This window comes from Rhincodon typus, chromosome 34 (genome assembly GCF_021869965.1).
Source record: "Rhincodon typus isolate 14 chromosome 34, sRhiTyp1.1, whole genome shotgun sequence".
Taxonomy (NCBI): Eukaryota; Metazoa; Chordata; class Chondrichthyes; order Orectolobiformes; family Rhincodontidae; genus Rhincodon; species Rhincodon typus.
Genome location: NC_063365.1, coordinates 10,302,163 through 10,319,745, shown reverse-complemented (window position 1 = coordinate 10,319,745; position 17,583 = coordinate 10,302,163). Strand labels below are relative to the sequence as shown.

The following is a 17,583-nucleotide window of genomic DNA, read 5'->3' as shown; positions in this document are numbered from 1 at the left end:
CGGATTAACAGCAGACCGGTATGGGTTCAGGTATTAATCCGGATTAATGACAGACTGCTATGGGTTCCGGTATTAATCCAGATTAATGGCAGACCTGTCTGAGTTCAAGTATTAATCCGGATTAAACATAGGATGATCAAGGTTCTTATATTAATCTGGATTATGCATGAATCTGCGTTCATTAAAAACATTTAAAAATGTACCAGTTTGGAATCTGTTTTTAAACCAGATTAGACATGAACTGATAATATTTTTATGAACTGGGGTTAAATAGGTACATGGCTTGTATTCCAGTCTTTGTTGCTTTGTTCCTTTTTGCTTGTCTGTAAACTGTTTGCTTAGCACAAGTGAATGTAGAAGTTATGCTTATTTTGATTGAAGCTTACAAACTATGAGAATAATGTCTGTGGAATATTCATTCAAAAATAATTACCTAAATAGTTTTATGAATAAATTGATAAGCATAATTATTTCCAAGCTTTAATTGAGATGAAGATAAACTATAAACAGATGTAGATCACAGTTGTTGTATTGATGTCTTTGCATAATGTTTCTTAAACAGAACGTTTAAGACAAATTAAACATGCAAGTCCAGCCAAGTTACCAGTATGGAGAGAAAAGCAAAGTTAATGTTTCAGATTATTGACACTTCATTCAAACTGAATTACATAGATTTGAGACAGTATTTTCTGAGTCCCTGTAAACTCTACAGAGAGCGCAGTTTGGTATGAAGGGTTGCAAATATTCCAAATATTTGTTTTATTTATAGAGGAAGAAATAAAAGCATATTTCTAGGCATCCCATTAAGATATATTAGGACCCACGTGCCGTGGACTTGAACCTTGTGACCCAGAGGTAGGGACACTGCCAGTGTGCCATGAACGATGTTCTTGTATGTTTCTTGCATGCTGAAAATCTTACTAAAGCCATACACTCTGTGTTTCCAGTTAACAGATTGTATAAAATGCCTACTGCAGGAGTTCCTGCAGTTGATGATTCAGCAGGTTGTCACAGACCAGGTGTGGCAGATTCTGAAGCTCATTTCATCTCACCGGCTCCCCAGATCTTTCAAGATAATGGATTCTCGGCTAATTATCTGGATGCTTCTGCTGACTGTGACACCTCTGATAGTGGGCCGTCCACTTCCACTGCCTTCCAGCCTGCTGACACAAGGAGCACTCAGAAAGTTCTCCAGATTGATCGGCAGCAGATCCAAGCCGTGGATCAGAGTGCCCAGGCTCTGGAGCTGCAAGGTCTCGGAGTCGATGTCTACGACCAAGATGTATTGGAGCAAGGTGTTCTTCAGCAAGTGGACAGAGCGATTAGTGAAGCCAGTCAAGCTGCCAAAAGAGCAGAAGCAGATAAAGAGTACTGTTCTGTTTTAGATGATCTGAGGTACTGAACATTTTAAATGATACTGGGATGAAGCAATTCAATTTAAAGTTTCTAATAAAGATTTACAATGTTTACTCTCACTGATATGCATGATTCAGATTAAGGTAATGGATTAGGCAAGACTATAAATCAGTATACTACTTGACATTGCATTAAACATAAATGTCGGTGGCAATATCATTTAGAAGGTGGCTGGAATTACATTTTCTGCTACCAAAAAAATTCTGCCATGCTTTTGCTCCCACGTTTCTACCACCCAAAGAACTGACACATTGCCAGTTCTGCACCTCAGCTTGTGCCAGGAATCAGATCCTAATGGATTGGGGCTTGAAGAAGCTGCAAATGTTGGCTTTCAATGGGAATTGCTCTGTGATCAGTTACCAATGGAAACCTGGCTTCAAATTTCTGGATTTCTTTTGGCAAGAATGTTGCAGCTTTCAATTGGAGATCCAGGGTTTTCCTACCACACAGTTGGCAGGGAACCACCAGAAATGTCCAAGTTGGTGAGGATCCTCAAGGTAAGAAACACCCAACAATCTGATTCAGGGTGCTAGCGGAGTCATTTAGTGAGCAGAGATATCTCTTCATGTCCATTTAGGATTTAAACCGGGAATCCCTGAGGCTTTTTGAGTCAACAATTCCTGTCCAACGTAGTACCACTATAAATGATTTTAGAAGCAAATCATACCAGAGCGGAGATTAAGAAGTAGGCCCAGTTCGGACATTGGGCAAGGGAAGTCGTAAGGAACTCAGTGAGATTTGGTTCAATGTTTCAGAATGCAGTGATCAGATTATGAGTTAAGCTTAAATCGGTCAATTTGACAGCAGTCATGAATTGAAGCCCATCTATGCTCGATTGTTGACAGCCCCATCATCAGCGCTTCATTAGCTGTGCATCAATCTGTATGGATTCATTCTTCACTGCAGTTCTAGTGCAAAGTATTTCTGTTTTGTGAGGTTAGTGTTATTAATGTGTTTATCTTTTAATTTAGGTCCACTACTGTCTGTCTGAAGCAAACAGATAAGATCATTGAGCAGTTGACTCCACATGCTGCTGCGAGCAAGGAAGTAAAGAGGAAGCTGGAGTCTGTGAAAAGACAGAGAGAGAACAAGGTGCCGTTCTTCTCCTGTTTCTCGTGTCACCCTTCAGGTGGCGTGCGTCCTTTCATCGTTTTCTTGAGATTAGAAATTATTGTTACTTATCCTATTACTTTCACTCAAAAATCTTTCCCTTCACTTTAATTTTTCATTAGTGGAGGTGTGTGTGTGAGCAGTGCTGGCTGGGCCAGCATTCATTGCTCACCCCTAGGCCCCTTAAGAAGGTGGTGCTGACCTGCCGCCTTCTTGAACACGGCAAAGTGGTGTGATATGCCATTTCAGAGGGCATTTGAGAGTCAAAGCGTTGCTACAGATCTGGAGTCGTGTGTAGACAGGCCAGGTAAGGATGGCAGATTTCCTTTCCTAAAGGGAACTAAATAGGCATTTATGATGTTCTGGTAGTTACATGGTCTCTATCACGAAAGACAACGGCCTAAATAGAGATCAAACAATGCACCCTGCATGTGATTAGAAGATCTAGTTGCATGTAGGGCAGCACGGTGGCTCAGTGGTTAGCATTATTGCCTCACAGTGCCAGGGACCCAGGTTCGATTCCATCCTGGGGTGCCAACACTGTGTGGAGTTTGCATGTTCTCCCATGTCTTTGTGGGTTTCCTCCTGGTGCTCTGGTTTCCTCCCAAAGGCCAAAGATGTGCAAAGATAGGTGGATTGGCCATGATAGGTTGCCCATCGTATCCAGGGATATGACGGCTAGGAGGATTATCCTTGGGAGATGCAGGGATGAGATAGCGGGGTGAGTCTGGAGGGGACACTCTTCAGAGAGTCAGGTGTGAACTCGATGGGCCGAATGAGCTGCTTCCACACTATCTATTGCAAATGGTGTATTTATCCAGGGTGTTCCCAATCAATATATATTTTCTTAGAGCATTTAACTTATCAGTTTTCAACTGAACAGGAATATCCTTGTTTCTGATCAAGTAGTTTGTGAATATTATTCTCCCTGGTGCTTCACTTTTGTTTTGTCCCTGTTCCTAAGGAGAGACAGTTGAAAAAGATAAGGGCCAAACAGAAACATCTCCAAGCCGTGCTCAGTGGTGCCGACATTCAGAAGCTTGAAGCCGAGTATGAATCTTGCGATGAAGGTAAACAGAAGGCTGGTCTCGACAGTTTAATATTTCCTTTACATAGGTTTTCACCTGTCAGTTTTTCTTCAGGTCTGCTATGCTTTTTCTAAACAGATCAGAGAGTTATGTAACTGACAAAATTTCATTGTGATTTCAGATTTATTTTGACAATCAACGTTGATTGTTTACCTCTTAATAAGTACCCTGTGAGGGTTCCTGTTGGGCAGCCTTAGAGTCTGTACCTCTGAGCCAGAAGGCTTGGGTTCAAGCCCCACCTGCTGCAGAGGGTGTGTAATAACATTTCCAAACAGGTTGATTGAGAAATATCAATAAGTATTTGGTATGGCTGATTGGTATTGCCAAACATTCTTGAAACATCCACAGTTTTGACATTAGTGAGAATATCATGTTAATGTTGGGAAGATCCAGGGTCTTTTAGTCCCATTTGTCAGCTATCATATTTTGACAGTGCTTGTTTATTTTGGAATTTTGATTTGTCTTCTCAATTTTCCACAGTTTATCTCAAAGATGCAAAATGAATGAAGTAGATACTGAAATACTCCAGCAATTTGCTATCACACTTAGTAAATGTAGCAGCACGACAAATTTAACTTCCTGGTAGTGAGCTCAGTTCAGTTATACACAGAATTACATAAAAGGCACTGGATAAGGATAGGCTATTTGACCTAACCAGTCTGTGTTGATGTTTCACTTGAGTCTCCTCCCATTCCATTGTCTTAACCTTTCAGAATATCTTGCTATTGCCTTCACGCTCATTTATTTGTCTGGTTTCTTTTTTGAAAGTGTCTAAGCTACTTATTTCACAACTTGTTGTGGTAGTGAGTTCCTGACTGGAACTACTCTCTGAGTAAAGAAATTTCCCCAAATACCCATCTTGAATTCATTAGTCGATACTTTTTATTTAAGGTTCCTAGTTTTGAATTCTGCTACAAGTAGAAGCATTCCACATCTGCATTATCCAATGTGTTCATTATTTTCCAAGTCTTCTGTTTTCTAAAGAGAAAAGCCCACCCTGTTCAATTTTCCCTTATAGCTGTGATCTCTCAGTTCAGGTACCGTCCTTATAAGGGTCTTTTTGTATTTGTTCCAATTTTCAATGTCATTTGTTTAGTATGGAAACCAGAACGATACACTGTACGCTAAGATAGCCTGACCAGGACACTGTTCAAGAATGACATTACTTCATAACTTTTCAAGTGTGTTCCTCTTGAGGTAAAACCCATGCTTTATTGGAATTTTTAAATGCTTCACTGAGCTGTGATGCTGCTTTTAATAATTTGTTTACCTGAAACTCTAATTTTTTTGCTGTACCACTCCATTCGCATTATGTGGAGGTTACATTTCTGTTTTTGCTATCGATGTGCCTATCTTCCGTTTATCGGTATTAAAATTTCTTTGCTGCTTAAATGCACAATTTGCAAATTTTTCAAAAATCCTGTGTTATTCATTCTCGGTATTAATTTTATCCCTGTTTGCCAAATTTTGATATTGGTTTACTTATTTATAGGTACAAATTATGTGTAACAGTGATCCCAGCACTGCTCTGAACACTGCTTGCTACCTTCTTTCAATCAGTCTAAATAATCATTTGTTTCCCGTGCTGCCTGCTTTCTGGTCTTTAGCCAACTTACTATCTATTCAGCTATTTGTTCTGTGTCTCCCGATACCCTAATCTTTGCCATCAGCCTATTATCCGGTATCTTATCAAAGGTGTTTTGTAAATTCAAGAACATGACATTTCCCTTTCTATCCCAACTCTATTAGTATTTATTTTAAGTTCATCCTGTAGAGACATGTTTATTTCATTATCATCATATTAAAATTTGATTTACAATTGGATTGAGTGATCAGCATTTGTGGTAAATAATTTTATGAAATAACACAAGTATAAGAGTGAATGTTGCAACGTGCCTGAGGGTCCTATTCCTAGCTAGTGCTAAGCTTTCAGGTCCCCAGGCTACTGTTTCTCTTTATGAGGGCACTAGTCTGGCACTCACCTCCCATGTTTCTGGTCTACCTATTCCCTTTTCTATAATATTCAATATGCTTAAAATGCTATCAAACTTTCATTGCTTATTAGCTGATTTATTTGTCAGATATGTTTTGACTTTCATTCCTGATGACCTAAACAACGTAAGTTCCTGGTCTCTTGTCCACAGAAGTGTGGAACATAGGCATGAATGGAATAGCCAACATATATTCAATGCATATATCTCATCCCTGGAGCCAAGTGGCTTTAGAAAAAAATGAGACAGCCTAATTATGTTGTCTTGTCTTTTGTATCTATCTGTTGTAATTAAAGTGTTTAATTTTGCCATTTCTGAAAAAAAATTGAGGAACAAATCATATTGGTTTTCGATTGCAGCAATTGTTGAACATAACATTGAACCTTTCACTTAACCGAAGAGTTTAATGATGGGATAGGTAGCGAAAATTTAGTTTTGAATTAAACATTGTGTTTGAGTAAGTCAATGCATGTCTGAACTTTTCATTATTTACTCTTTTTGATATGTGTTCTAACCTCTAAGCTGCCTTCTTTTATCCTGTGATATCCTGTCATTTCCATTCTAGTTTTCTCAGTGCATAAACCCACATTTTGATTATTTTTCACCTGTGGTGTATTGGTTCTCATTTTCATACCTTGTGTTTTATACAAGATCAGAATTTGGCAATCCATTGCCCCTCAGGGAGCACTCCAAGTATTAGATTAATTTTCTTTTCCCCACTATGACTGCATTCGGTGGTTTTGTATTGGTATAAAGGAATAAAACTAGACAGAATTGAGGACTACGCTACTCATCTTAAATGGATACATTTCACCTGCTGACTTTGAGGTTATCAATGGATCAGGATAGAGGACTCTTTGCTGGTATCTTGTTGCACAGTGTGTAGCCACTATCTCAGTCAGGATCTCTGGATTTGAGTCTCATTCTGGGACTTGATAACCACAAAAGGTGCATTTATAACTTAGCCAAGTAGATGGATAATCACCCTGCAAATCTTTCCTATTCACCAGTGGCAAACAGAAAAAGCAAGTGTGTCTACTGATCAGCTGTAACCTGCAGAATGCAACTACAAGCTTCTGCAGTGTGTTGACAAACATAATCCTGGACCAGCACCTGGAAGTCCATGGTCACCAATACCCTCTTAGGCTTTGGTACCTGAAGAGAGATAGAGGAGGCTTTAGTAAACCCCTAGGATATAGTGATACTGCATGCTATTCAAAGCACAAGAAGTGCTCAGTTTCCTACAACAGGAAATGCAGATTAGAAACTTGTATTCCATATATTCATATGTATGAATGAAATGCCAATACAAAGTTGCACATCTGTAAACAGTTGAGACTATCCTTAGTGCACATTACTTGGCACCAGAGTTGAAACATTATTTTGAATGCTAAAAAATCACATTCTTGTGCACACCACACAGGAAATATTTATGTCAAAAGCAGGTAAATTCTTGTTGCATTTGATGGTATTCTATGAATGTCCTTGTCAGAACCAGGTCCTTCATCGTTAGGAAGTATGTTAATGCCGGCACAAGAAACAGAATGGGAACATCTAATCCGCACTGGACAGATGACACCTTTTGGCACTAAAATACCTCAGAAAGAAACAAAAAAGGAGCCTCGCAAGATCATGCTGAATGATGCATCTGATTTTGAGAAGTATCTGGCTGATCAGGCAAAAATGGCTGCGATACGGAGGAAGTCTTTCACGAAAAGAGCCAAGCAGAGAAAACCAGTTCCTGACCAGGCCGAAACTAAGATATCAGTTGGCAAAACTCAAAATCCAAAAGGTTTCCCGAAGAAAAATAGCACTGTGTCAAGAACAGACCGCAAACTGAAAAAACATTTGCAGAAACTGCAGCGCAAGACTCTTGAGATTAAATTTAAGGCCGGTGCTCCAGCCAAGAAAAATACCCTGCAAGATCTGCTGAGAGGGCAAGAAGGCAAAGGCTCAGACAGTGAAGAGTCACTTTATGTTCCTGATGAGGAGTTACTTTATCCAGATGAAATTGGTAACAGCAATGATGAAGTATCTGATAATGGCAGATTTAAGAAAGCGGCAAAGAAAAGGCAAAAACACGACCACTCGGGTGAAGCTTTTTCACCAAGCTCAGGAGAAGATGAATCGAGAGGCAGGATAAAAGCGCACAAGGATGATGGAAATGAGGAGCTCTACAGGAAAAGATTGAGGTAAAGAAATTTACTTTTACACTAACGGGTCTCTATCAGCAGATATGTTTCAGAATTAAATATTGAATCATTCATTGTTCTGTCAACCATGGCTCAGTTGGGCGCTCTCCCATCTCTGAGTTGCAAGATTTAATGTTCAAGACGCTCATTAGGGCTTCAGCACAAAGATTAACGCTGACACTCCAGTTCAGAGAATGTGCTACTTTTTCAGATCCAGTGTTTAACCAAGCCCCATACGTCTGTTTGAGTGGATGTAAAAATTCCCAGGTGCTGTTCAGCCTGGTGCACTGCCCAATCCCTCAGGCAACATCTCAAAAACAGATTTTATGGTCACTATCACATTGCTGTTTGTGAGACGTTGTCACATTTCCTACATTAAAACAGTGACTACGCTGTTCAAAATAAAAGTACCTCATTGGTTGTAAAGTGCTTTGAACAACCAATATTTGTGAAAGACACTAGATCAGTACATGGCTTTTTAACAGATGAAAGATTGAATGAACATGAGTATACTAAAGAAACAAATTGGGGGAAGTAATGTCAATCTAAAGGACCCTCCTCCCAGTGCCACAGACAGCTTAAAGATAAAGTACTTTTAATATTTCTGTTTAGGTTTTGGTAAATTTAACTTTTTCAGTCATTTACCACCATTTTTGTATAAGACTTACTGACAACAAGCCATTTGCTGTTAACAAGCACGCTGAAAAATGCAAGGCTTTTTTATTCACTGGCTTGGCCAGGATTTGTTGCCCATCACTAGTTTCCCCAAAGAAGATGGTGGTTAAGCCACTGTTGCCACCTTGAACCGTTGCCTTCCTTGCCTCTGATCTGCTCATGTTACCAAAATACTTGCATTGCTGTCTGATATAGTTTCTATGATAACTGCCAGATTTTTGATCATTGAGGATTCATTGATGGTAATGCCATGGCGGTGATGGATCTGCTGATTGAAATGGTCATTGTCTGGCACTTATGAGTTGAAAAACTCTGTCACATTTCCAGTTTTCTGCAGCCAAATTAACTTGAACCCGTTCAGTTGGTGGTATAACCTGACCCAAATGTTGATACTAGTCAGAAACATTATAATTACAAAAAAAAATTCTTTCAAATTCTATTCTTTCAGAATTGTGGGGCAGGCTATCAACCAGAATGGAATCAGTGTGCAGATGTTACATGATTGTAGCCATGATTGGGTTGAGTTGGTTATTTTTCCTGACAGTTGTAAAGCCCTAAGTATTATGTGTTGGGTGTGAAGCTATTCACAATATGTGACATCTCTCCTCAAGTGTTTGATAGCTTCACTTTTTTAACCCTAGAAATTAAGACGTTTCCTCCAACATTCACCATATTTTGCCTCTTTAAAGCTTGAGAGAAATTTTTAGTCCATTATAAAACTATATTTGCTGTTATTTGGAGTTTAGTGTTATAGTAAATGTATTTCAGCTTTCTTTTCATCACTCTAAATATGCATCTAGTTACTCATTAGTAATCACTGGTAGAACTTAGGTTTCCAGTTGACTCTGGTATCTAGACTGTTACTGCTGTTTTGTTGAACAAGATTCCGAGGCCGGTCCCAAGCAGCACAGGATAAATGTATAAGGAGAGCCTAGAAAAATGTGGGTTTACAGCCTTCAAAGAAAAAAATGAATGAGATGATTTTATAAAGCAACGTAGGATAATTTAAAAATTGAAGTGTGATAAAACTACATATCGCTTTAACTTATGAGAGCAGGACATGAGATACAGTTTGAACCAAATGAAAAATAAATTTAGGACTGTCGTAAGTAATTTGACATATGGTATGACTTTTCACCGCTGGGCTTTTCCACTGTCTGGATCTGTTGTAAGTTATTTTTAAATCAACTTTCTTTCGATTAAAATTAAAAATATATGTGGTATAGATGGATTGGCCATGCTAAATTGCTAAACAGGAATATGTAGGTTAGGTAGATTAATAATGGGAAATGCAAGGTTACAAGGATAGGGTAGGGTGGGTGGATCTGGTTGATATGCTCTTCGAAGGGTCAGTGTGGACTCAATGGGCCAAATGGCCTGCTTCCACACTATAGGGATTCTATGATTCTAACTTGCTTGGATATATTACAATGCATCTGCATGGTACTTGAAACCAGATTTTCTGGCACAGAGTTAGGGACACTACCACTGTACCATGGGAGCGTCTGGGTTCATTGTAAACTGATTCATAGAGATCACCTCCTTTGATTACTGAATGATTACATCATCATTTTGTCACACAAGTCCCAGAATGATGGGAAGTAAACTAGATAGACCTTGGGAATTGGTGGATGAAGAAAAACCATGTGCCTTTTTGCAAGTTTTCCGTGCAAACGTTGATTAACACGTGAAATGGACTCGCAGATAAAGCAGTGAATGCAGAAATTGCTTGACAAGCAGTGAGATGCTGAAATAGATGGACTGTAGATCTTTCCAGTTGGATGAAACAGAAGGAGCTTTTTCTCACTTCCTCAGCCATAATTATCTTACGAATGCTGTGTTCCTGAGGAACCTGGATGCTAGACCCTTCAATTCATAAAATGGACTTGAGAGGGTTTGCTTGTATCTAGGTTACTATACCACTCTTTCATACTTGACTTTTCTTCCAACTAAAGTATAATGCTGTCAAACTGGACATTTTTTTTATTTGAATGTACTTGGATAAATTATACTGATTAAAGTGGATGTCAAATAGTTTCCAGTTGTAACATTACTGCGACATCTGTGTCAAGTTCTTCATGGAAATTAAAGTTCCATAGTCGAGATTGTGTGAATTTAGTGAAAGTTATTATGAATGACCAGTGCAACATTGATATTGAATGAACACTTTTTTTAAGCTCTCTCATAGTAAGCTGGTCCAGAAGATTAAGCCTCATGGAATCCATGGTGAGTTGTATCCAAGTTGGATACAAAATTGGTTATTTATTGTAAGGCACAGGTTAGCTGTGGAGGGGTGTTTTTCTGACTGCCAGTCATTGACCAGTGGTGCTCCGCAGGGATCAGTGCTGAGACTTCTGTTGTTTGAAAATATGAAAATGTGGGTAGTCTGATTAGTAAGTTTGCAGATGGCACAAAAATTGGCGGTGTTGTAGTTGGTGAGAAACGTTATCAAAGGATATAGCAGGTTATAGATCAGTTGGAAAGTTGGGCAGAGAAATGGCATTTGGAGTTTAATCTGTACAAGTGTGAGGTGAAGCATTTTGGGAGGTCAAACGCAAGTGGAAAGTAACAGTAAATGGCAGGACCATGAAGTGAATTGATTTGCAGAGGGATCCTGGGGTTCAAGTTCATAGCTCCCTAAAGTGGCAACACAAGTGGATAAAGTGGCAAAGAAGGCACATGGCATGCTTGCCTGGATTGGTCAGGGGGAAGAGTATAAAAATTGGCAAGTCATGTTGCAGCTGTATAGAACTTTAGATAGGCCACATATGGAATATCGCATACAGTTCTGCCATAGAAAATCGCGTTATAGGGAAATCGCTGTAGAAAATCGCTATACCTGTACAGCAGAAAGTTTGCTTTTACCAAACAGTGTCCACCATTCATCAGTCGCATTACAGGCAATTAGTGTTAACGAAACACGCATTATAGCAGAAATACCTGTACTCTACTTTTCTATGTTCATCTGTTACGCCTTATGTACCGGTAAGTTTGCAAACCCCATGCAGTAATCCTGATGAAGGATAAAAAAAGACTATTACTTGATGACTTGTCCAAAATGAAATGATACTTTTTTTTTATATTCTGCAACAAGTCTGTTTGCTTGAAATGAAGCCTTCTGTTACTCGCTTACCATGCGAAAGCAAAAAAAAAAAATGCTGGTTACTTGTATGATGTACCAAGTAGCTTAAGTTGTAAGAATGAATTCCCAAGTCAAACATTTGATGAATTTTTGGTTTTATTCATGATTATAATTTGAATGAGTTTGACACAAAACAAGTAGAATTAGAATATCTAAACAGTGAAGTGGCACGTGATACGATAGAGTAGTTAAAAGCTTAAAAGAGATTGACATCAGCGATTGAACGGCGCACGTGATTTTGCTCACATTTGGAAGTCATTGATCAGAACTGACTTTGTGATCCCCATAGATTTTACTGCAGTGCCCCTTCAAGCATCTTATTGAAAAACTTTATTTGTGAGAAGTGCTGAAAGTCCTTCCTTACATTTCCTCCAAAGAAATTTGAGCTAGTGCAAAGAACTCAACTTCCAATTTTCTGAACAATATGGAAAGTTTGTTTATTTCCATTGATTTATCTGTGTATCTTGTTGGCTGAAAATGATACTTGTAAGGTTACTGGTCCCTATTAGTCTATTGTCAAGTATACGATGTATAACCACTCCACCCCCAACAGTGAAACAAAGTTAAAGTGATCAGACTTTAACTTAATATAAATTTAAGACTCTTTTGCTGGCTATTACTTATGTAAAATGCAAATTTTAACTTGAATGAATTGCTGAGTTATTAGTCTCGTTTGAGTCGTGGGATTTTTTTGTGCATAATTAAACCCTGTTTTTGTCTAGTAAACAGCAACTATTGTTTGTGAAGTTTTCTGAGATGTCTTGATAAGATTCTGTGGAACTGCATTTATTATCACTAGGTAGTGACAGGTTTCGAGGGATTAGAAAATGATCAGTACGTTAAACCATTCAAAAATAGTCCTAAATTTAATGTAATTGTGGTGTAAAAGATGCCATGTTTGTGATATCAGTTTCTGTAGTAGAGTGCGGATTTAAGGTGAGGAGTTTGAATTCCATCAAAACCTAAGATTAAATTTTGACTTTCCCCAATTGTAGATATGTATTTTATACTATTGGTCAAAGTCCCATGTTGTACACAGGATGTGAAGACTAGGTGCAGTGTTTGGGTGAATTGCAGTAAGAGGTTGGAATGAATAGGATCAGAATATGTCAATTCAGTTCAACCTCCATTTCAGCTTCGATTTAGAAGTCATACATTCTACCCTGACTTTATTAAACAGTGTTAAATTTTATGATATTATTTCTGGATAACAGATATCGATTTGGGGATTAGAGTGTAGGCACATTGCTTTACAGTATAGGCTGAGGAATTGGAAAATACCAAACTGGCACTATGGCATGACTTGTTTGTAGTGTGTAATTACATCATAGCATGTTTGCAGTGGCAGTTTCCATTGTAATTGTAAACACAGGAAGTTCAGTTAACAGAAGTGTGACAAAATAAATTACAACAGGAATTGACAATTTATGAACAGGTGGTGCAATCAAACATGGAAGCTTCTTAAATATATTAGAAATGTGAATTTAGGTATTCTTAAAAGTTCACTTAAAAGCCCACTGGATTTGCTACAGGCACTGAAATCATGAACAGATACACGTTCTGATTCAAAGCTTATGGCAAGATTGTAAGACAGCACAAACAATTGCCTAAGACTTTTGTCCTCAGATTTTTGTAAGTGAATGACTACTTCAATACAAGCAGTTTAATTTTCCAACATTTTGCAAATATACATGACATCTAGTATCCCTGAAGTTTGAAGTGATATATTAAAATAAAGTCTGCAAGGAATTGCTGTGAGGGGAGAGGCAATCTCATCAGTGCCCCAATGCGCAAAGATCTATAGCTTTTACAGCTCAGCAAATATGAAAAACCAAGCTGTAAATGCTGTCAGTCTGCAAAAAAAATGTTATTTTAACTGTCACTTTTCAGATTATTTTGAAAGTTTACTTTTTATAATGTAGCAATTACGGTTTGCTCCTTTTAATTCAGAAAGATTCTTTCTGCTGAAACCATTCAAAATTATCCAGTAGTTTAAGATAAATATTTTGAATAAAACAGCACAATGATTTAACTTTGCCAAATTTCAATTAGAATTGACAATTTGAATGAAGCAACTTCGAATTAAGAGGATTATGGATTTTACAACTTTTATAGATTCTATACATCTTTTTACTAATTTTTCTTTTGTTATAGACTGAATCTTAGTTATCATCTGTGAGGCAGATTTCAAATTTGAAGTTAATGTTGTATATTAAATATAAAATTGGTATCTTTTTTAAATAAAAGTATCTGTATTCAGTAGCAGAGAAAAAAATGATCTTCTGGGGTAAAATGTAAATTAACTCAGGATTATGAACTAGTCTGCAAAAGAAATTGCTTGCAAACGTTTCTGTGTGGGAGAGCACTTGTAAATTTCACCCGTTCCAAAAACCAATGTCAACCACTCGTGGAAGGCAGTCAAATAAAAGCAAAGTACTGGGTGTGCTGGAGATCTGAAAACATAACAAAGTTCTGGAGCATCTCGGCAGGTTGGACAGCGTCCATGGAATCAAAAACAGAATTAACATATAGAGTCCAATATGGTTTTTAATGTCTCTTCATTGGTTCCAAAGAAGAGTCATATTCAGGGTCATATTGGACTGAAAGCGTTAACTTTGTTTCTGTCTCCACAGATGCTGCCAGACCTGCTGTGTTTCTCCAGCACTTTGTTTCTACTTCAAAAGAAAACAGTGCTGTTTTTGCAATTTGAAGCAACAAATAGAAGTGATGTGACTGTGGTCACTAAATTAGAAATTTCACAACTCATAAGATGCTGGTCATTAGTTTGTAACCCTCTGTCCTAAAATCCTGTCTTGTAATTTAAAGTTTCTAGTAATTCTTTTAAAGTTTGTGAATGGTTATGTAATTACAACATATAACATTTGCATTTCTGATGGCCATTGACATGCCATTTGAATTTCTTGCCAAGTTAGCCAGGGTTAGGAGTGGCAGGAGAGCATTAGGGGAAACCGTCAAATCTGGCTAACATCTGTTAGCGTGGGACTGCAGATTGAAAGAGGAATTTAATCTTATGCAGCAGTAGCTTCTATTGGCAGAGCACGCACAATGTGTCCAGCCTTCCTGTGTATAGTGTACTTTAGTTACAAATAAATTCTAAATCTCCATTAATTATCATAATGCATTACTCTTATTTGTAAAAAAAAAGTCTGCAACAGAGTATCATTTATGATTCTGTGCAATTTTTTTCTTGCTGTTTGAGCTGTATTGACTCGTTCCTGCTAAATTTCACTTTTAAAGCATCTGACTTTTCTACTATATTGTTATCATTGGAGAAACATTGCCTATTAAGTAGAACATGTTAATTCAGTCTATGCCTCCCTTCCCTGAATGTTATATACTTTGATATAATCCCATCATACCTCTTTTTTGCAACTAAACCTCGATCAGCAGAGAAACAGGCATGACTGAATGAACTTAGGGATGTTCTACCACAAATTATAAAACATTTTTAAGTAATAGCTTTACCATGGATAATGATTTATAGTGAATTAGAAGCACAATGAAAGCTTATTTAGTGATGTATTTTCTTTCCATTTTCATGAATTATTAATTCCAGGGATATTCTTGATTTTTGACACTGACATATTTGATGCATTGATGGATTTTATTATCAAATTCATATGAGGGCCGTTGGTAAATGTTGTATGAAGAGCACTGATTGAAATTCCCAAATCACAGTTGTCATTCTTGCCTAATTGATGATTTGTCTGCAACAAAATATGTCATGTACCCCATTCATTGCCAAAGCACAACACTATTAATATACCTGATGTGCTGTTGTTATACATTTGTATGCCAGTGTATTTGTATAGCATTATATAATATTCCATTAATATGTGTCCATATTACAACATTCTTCTTTATAAGTCTGCACTATTGGATTGGGCAGAACTGTTTCAAGAAAATGCAAATGGTTAATTAGTTGTAAGATAATTTGATACAGTGTTCAAGGATCCTGTGCTTCCTTGAGCATGTTAGAATGCAGAGGAATGTTGAGTATTTGTCAGAGAAAACTAACTACACCCTTTGTGCTACCAATGAAAATATGCTTTAGTTATGTACAATGTCAGGTATGAGTTTGGGTCTTTCAAGCTCTGCACATTTCCCAAGTGACTAATTCAATTCACATTCTCAACATTCTGATTCTATATTGTAATGTATATTTCTTAAATTTGAAGTTTATGTTTTATCTGTCAAACTAATTACACAGCAAGTGTTTGTAAAAGCTTAAAATGAGTGAGGGTGCATGCTTGTCAAAATAGCCATACTGGGAGTTGGACAAGGGAAACTATCTTAAATTCTCTGTGCACACCTTTAATTTCTCACTCCAGTGTACAATTAGCTTTATCAATCTTAATTTTGCTAGATGATATCTGTGCCAATAAAAGCTTGTCTTATGACAGTCAAGACACATCAATTAAACCCACTCAATTATGCCATAAAAGTAAGATGGCGCACCAATTGCATTGAACATCTTAATCTACTGAATTAGAGAAGTCAGTTGAGAATGCTGTGTTGTTTTAAATGGATGAGAAATTGCTTAAACACACTAGCAATATTAAAAACGCAGTATGGAGCCAGCAAAAATAACACTTAAGAATCAAATTCCAGTTCTTATTATCCTTTTATAGTGGAGCAGTTTCTGCTTATGAATGTTAGGATATTATACTCTAAAAGAAACAGAAAATGCAACTGAAACTGCTTTCACTGCTCTGAAATCTGCCCTCATTGGTCTTCCAGGACTTTAAATCTTATGCAAAAACAATACAAGCTCTTTGCTTCTTCATTATGATCAGTAACAATGTATTGTAGAGTGCAATTATCTTTAAAAAAAATCTGAGTGGCAAATTTATTTCCCACCATTTTTGTTTAGCTTCTGCAGCTCACAGCCTTTCTTCAGGTGAGGGTGTATCTGAGTCTGTTTGAGAATGGTTTCACAGCAGAATGTAGATGCTGTACCTTGAGTATGGGGTAGCTTATTGCCAGCGTTGTTTCCCTTTCCCATTATAGCAAGTCCAAAATGCTGAGGATACGGGAGGTTTTCCTGTGCAACAGGACATTAAGAACTGAAAGTCACTATTAAGCTCAACAAACCAATTCTGGTTTTGACCCTGGAATGTCTTGTGGTGCAGCAGTAAAATCCTTATGTCTGAGCCAGAGGCTCCAGGTTCGAGTCCCACTCTGGCACTTGGTGGTCAAGGAAGGTATGTTTGTAATGTGGGGAAGTAGATTGAATATGCACTTGTACATCCTTTGAACACATGGCAGTAGCAGTTGGTAAGATTACAACATGCATGTGAAAATGAACATTGCCACAGTAAACCTGGGGGGAGAGGAGGCGTGGAACCCAGTCAGGTCAGTTAGCTGGATGGCCCATATGGGTCAAATTTATGCCAATATCACAGGATTCAATCTCTATTCAAGCTGGAGTGGATTTAGGACTTGCCAGTATATTGACCCAGCGACTGAAGGAAAGGCAATTTTTTTTTCAAGTGAGGATGGTGAGTGGCTCGAAGAAGAACTTGGCCATTGTGACGTTCTCATGTATCTACTGCAGTTGTCTTTGTAAATAGTTACAGTTATAGGTTTGGAAGGTACTGTCTAAGGAGCGTTGGGGATTTCCTGCATTTCATCTTGTAGATGATACACACTGCTGTTGCTCTGTGCTGGTGATGGCAGGACTGAATGTTTGTGGATAAGTGGCCAATCAGGCTTAGTTGCTTAGTCCTATCTGGTGTCAATTTTCTTTAGTGCTGTTGGAAATGCACTCATCCAAGCAAGTGAGAAATATTCCATCATACCCCTGACTTGTAGATAGTGGACAGACTTTGGGGTGTCAGGGGATAAGTTACTTGCTGCAGGATTACTACTGTCTGACCTGCTGTTGTATCCAAAGTTTTTATTTGGTAGTCCAGTTCAGTTTCTGGTCAGTGGTAGTTCCCAGAATG

General features: G+C 37.9%; 1 protein-coding gene across 4 annotated transcripts in view; it reads left to right on the top strand.

Annotated features, from left to right (window-relative positions):
- ercc6 (excision repair cross-complementation group 6) overlaps nt 1-17,583 on the top strand; it is a 57,357-nt gene that overhangs the window by 316 nt on the left and 39,458 nt on the right. For 3 of the 4 annotated variants that reach the window (XM_048616318.1, XM_048616316.1, XM_048616317.1), the window contains exons 2-5: nt 948-1,395; nt 2,388-2,508; nt 3,491-3,596; nt 7,098-7,797. In XM_048616318.1, coding sequence (XP_048472275.1) covers nt 965-1,395; nt 2,388-2,508; nt 3,491-3,596; nt 7,098-7,797 — 1,358 coding nt within the window. In that variant the 5' untranslated portion in view covers nt 948-964. Of the gene's footprint in view, nt 1-947; nt 1,396-2,387; nt 2,509-3,490; nt 3,597-4,713; nt 4,812-7,097; nt 7,798-17,583 lie in introns of those variants that run through there. The other variant, XM_048616320.1, reaches the window with a different exon arrangement.